At 38.9% G+C, this 4,178-nt stretch overlaps 1 protein-coding gene across 1 annotated transcript in view; it reads left to right on the forward strand.

Annotated features, from left to right (window-relative positions):
- The window catches only part of LOC109951632 (A disintegrin and metalloproteinase with thrombospondin motifs 17-like), a 199,476-nt gene that overhangs the window by 183,928 nt on the left and 11,370 nt on the right, over positions 1-4,178 (forward strand). The window contains exons 17-18 of the mRNA XM_020586235.1: positions 658-862; positions 2,852-3,004. Of these exons, the coding sequence (XP_020441891.1) occupies positions 658-862; positions 2,852-3,004 (358 nt within the window). The remainder of the gene's footprint in view (positions 1-657; positions 863-2,851; positions 3,005-4,178) is intronic.

The following is a 4,178-nucleotide window of genomic DNA, read 5'->3' on the forward strand; positions in this document are numbered from 1 at the left end:
TTTTTTAGTATAATATGTGTGTGTGCAGAAGTGAATCATTTATTGCTTGCAAACCAATGATGGTAAGATGATGTCATGGGGTAGGACTGGATAAGTCTGACTTCTTCCTACTCCATTCAAGCATGTATTAGGTATAAGCTAATTGTTATTGGATTGTGTGTAAAAATGTATGTTGTTATATCAACTGTTTTATATGCTTGAAAGAATAAATAAATCAAATCAAATCAACTATTGTATATTGTGAATTTGGCTGTATTACACCCAGAGCAGGAGGGGACTGAACAGTCTGTCTGTAGCTGTCCAATTGCAGTCATTTGACTCACAACAATGTTTAGAACTTTTAGAATTTCTTTTTCATGATCAGACATGACCACACAACACAATGTGATAATACCAGGTGTTGACTGTAATTCATTTTTTTCTTAGACTGAACAGAGGATGAAGAAGAAGAGATTTATCTGGATTTCTGCTAATTGTATATTTCACTGTGGAGAGAAAGTTACCTGAAAATGTTATGTGGCCTTAAGTCTTTTTCACAGAAAATTATTCTAAAAATGAACACAATGTAGATGTAATCAAAGGCTGAATCACCTCCCATTTAGATACAATGCAAAAGAGCCATAGTTTATAAACTAAATAAATTGGTGTTTTTTGTAGGTGGGTAACCAGTGAGTGGGGATCCTGCTCCGTTACATGTGGTAAAGGACTTCAGCAGAGGGAGGTGGTTTGCGTTTACCACCTACAGAATGGTTCAGTCATTCACACCAAGGACCTATACTGCCATGGAGGAAAACCTCCAGCTCTGCAGGACTGTGAGGGCCGCCTCTGCCGTACTGTGTGGGAGGCTTCAGAGTGGTCCAAGGTATGTTACACACATACTGTGGTGATGTCATGTGAGAAACATCACTACCTCTGGGCCATGTTTCCCATCAATGACTGATCTTAGAAGTGAAGAGTATGTTTGAAATGTGATTATATGAAAACTCTGAAATTATTGCACATTCCTCAAGGTAACAATTGAGAGCAAATGCACAAGCCCATAAGTTAAAATGTAACATATTTTACTAAGCTATTAAATCACTGACAGATTTATAAGCATCTACATTTGATGTCACATTTCTCATCAAACAAAACCTAATGTGGAAACTGTCATTGGCAGGGACAACATTCTTTTCATTTGTGACCAACTATAGACTGGCAAACCTGGGAACAGCAACAGAACAAGAGCTAGCAGGTTTAATGCTTGGCTGGAGGCCTAGTGCTAGCAACAGAGGAGATTCACTGATTGTTAGCACACCCAATGTTAACAGCAGGGAAGACATGCTGGTGGCTAGCTGGGCAAATGCTAACAGCATCAAGAATTGGCACAGGAATTTAAGAGGACTGAAACCCCCACCCCCCAGATAAAATCACTATTGGCCATTGAGGCCAGAACATCAGGATCATGCAGATATTGCTGCGTAATACTATTTTAAATAAAGTCTATGCTGCAGACTTTTTTTTGTTGTCCTTTGCAAATGGAATGGTTACACTAATGTGTTCCCATAGAATTCTAATCTCATCAAGTTCCTCAGTAAGGGGTGCTGTACCTGCTAGGTTAATCTAGGCCAGATTGTACTGTAAAGATTTGATTGTTAGATGACCCACCGCAGGGCATTAATAAATAATGACAGGAGTGAACAGGGTAACACAGTATAGCTATTGTGGTTTGCTAGGGGTAAACAAAATAAGCACAGGAAGGGAACATGGCTCATAAAGTGATTCAGAGTTATGATAGAAGTTCTTTGATGACAGTCTGGCAATGAATAACGTGGCTAACTCAAGTAAATACAACAATGTGGGCAATATGACTGGATTATAATGGTGCAGGTAGAGTAAGTGGATCAAGAATGTACAATATGGATAACATGAAATAGATTGTAGGCTAGAGGCAGGAATGGGAGGTAAATATGAACACATACAAGAGTGGCTACTAGGAATGTAATGATACCAAAAACACAGTATTAGTAGTAGATATTGCCACCATAAAAGGTCCACAATATATTTATCATAATATTAAAATGAAGAAAAAATATGAAAAAATGTCCCTAGTTAAATAATAAATACAATTTTTTGTATTATGTATATAAACACATACAGAAGATGTAACAGCCAGTAGCAGTCATTTTATGGCAGTAAAATCACATATAAAATAAAATATATTACTGCAACAGTTCAGCTCTTGTAAACAAAATGAGTTATACTCACAGTGGAACAGTATTTTAGTAGCCCCTAGGTAAGTAGGTTTAACATTCTCTGGTGGCCATGCTGACTGGTATCCCTTGACCACTGGGGGCATTAGTGAGCAGATTGCTGCTTGGCACACCAGAACAAGGAGAAGAAGATGCAAAAATACACTAGAACAAGCCATATAAAGGTGCGATTTGTGCTTTACTGGAGGTGTTTTTAAAACATCGTGCGCTCCAGTTTGTTTGTTAATCTCCATTCAAGTATAGTGCACAGGCATGTCCCTACTGTTTCTGCAAGATGGATCCACAACCATCTCAGACCTAAACTGGGCTAGTATTGCCTTCATCTGGCAGTATTTGCAAATTGTTTTGTGCTATTCCGTTTCCTTTCCACCCTTGTCATTTCTTGAAAAGGGAACACTGAAAAGCTGCCGCACACAACAACTCTAAAAGTGGGCAATGATGCCAATGATAAAGAAATAAATTCTTCTTATGTTCTTCTCACTGAAAAAGAAAACTTACTAGCCACATTCTTTAAAATAACTCATTTAACCTTCTTTCCTTTACTCTGTTCTGTTCCCACTCTTTTCTCTTTATGTATTGTTTTATGCCATTTACTCTAGTGTTCATCAGAGTGTGGTCATGGCGTTCGCAAACGAACAGTGTTGTGTAGAAACCCTCAGGGTCTATGTGATCCTTCATCCCAGCCCACTCAACAGGAGTCCTGTGAAGACCACTCCAAATGTTATGAATGGAAGACTGGAGACTGGTCCAAGGTATGACCATCTTAAAACCCCATGTTTCATGTTCAGTCTGGTTAATTTCCATGAATACTCATTAATTTTTTCCTTCTTAGCAACTTATTCAACATTCAATCACCAAGGAAAAGGAAAGCTCATTCATTTGAACAAGAAAAAATGTCATGAACTTCTTTGATTTCTTTGCAAAATTTACAGATAAAAGCTATATTAAAGATATAAGAAGTGGCCGGGCCCCCCTGACCTACAGCCGTAAATCGTGATTCATGAAATATTTGCACTCTGGTGCTGTGAAATGGACAATACAGGCAATAGAAGCATCACAGCATGTCACGTGCTAATGCTATCATTACATTTATGCTGCATTCCAATTACCTCAGAGCTTGGAAGTCAGAGTTGGGAATGAATGGGAATGTTTTTTTTAATGTTGTCAGCCTTCGTTTTATGCAGGATACAAATTTCATGACGGCCGTGGCCATCATTGCCCTGGCATCTGGCCATGATGTCCTGTATATCTGTAGGAGTTACAAGGCCACAGTGGCCAGTATGCCCATCAGATTTGTTAGATTTGAGGACTGATCTCAGTTAATGATTGTGCATGCTCACGTAGGTATGTGTATATGTTGATAATGATAATCACTTTTATTGGCTAAGTATGTTACACACACAAGGAATTTGTCTCCGGTACAAAACCAAGGCAGCCATTTGTGGTGCCAACACACACACACACACACACACACACACACACACACACCAATGGCAGACCCGTCCCAAGACACTGTAGGAGTAACTTCAGTGTCTTGCCCAAGGGCACTTCAACATGTGGAGTATGGTGCTTAAAGAGCCCATGGTGCTTTTCTTTGTTTTCTGAGTTATCTACAATCTTATAATGGTGAATTATCATCTTAGACATGACCTAAAACTCAAAAAATGAGGTGTATGTGTGTTCTAGTATTTATATGTAGAACCAACTTGGTTTATACAAGTTTCACAAATAATAGTTTCAGTAATCCCCCACACCTCAAAAATGTACGCAAAAGTAATACTTAAAAAAAAATCAACATGATGTCATATCCAGGCTGCATTCGGGCAGTGTCCATTATTATAGTTGCCTGGAGGGGTGTGATTGGGAGGAACGGCCCCCCCGATCTGAACCCGAGTGGTGTTTTGTTATTGGACTTCTGTGCTAGAC

The sequence above is a fragment of the Monopterus albus genome, unplaced genomic scaffold (genome assembly GCF_001952655.1).
Source record: "Monopterus albus unplaced genomic scaffold, M_albus_1.0 scaffold399.1, whole genome shotgun sequence".
Taxonomy (NCBI): Eukaryota; Metazoa; Chordata; class Actinopteri; order Synbranchiformes; family Synbranchidae; genus Monopterus; species Monopterus albus.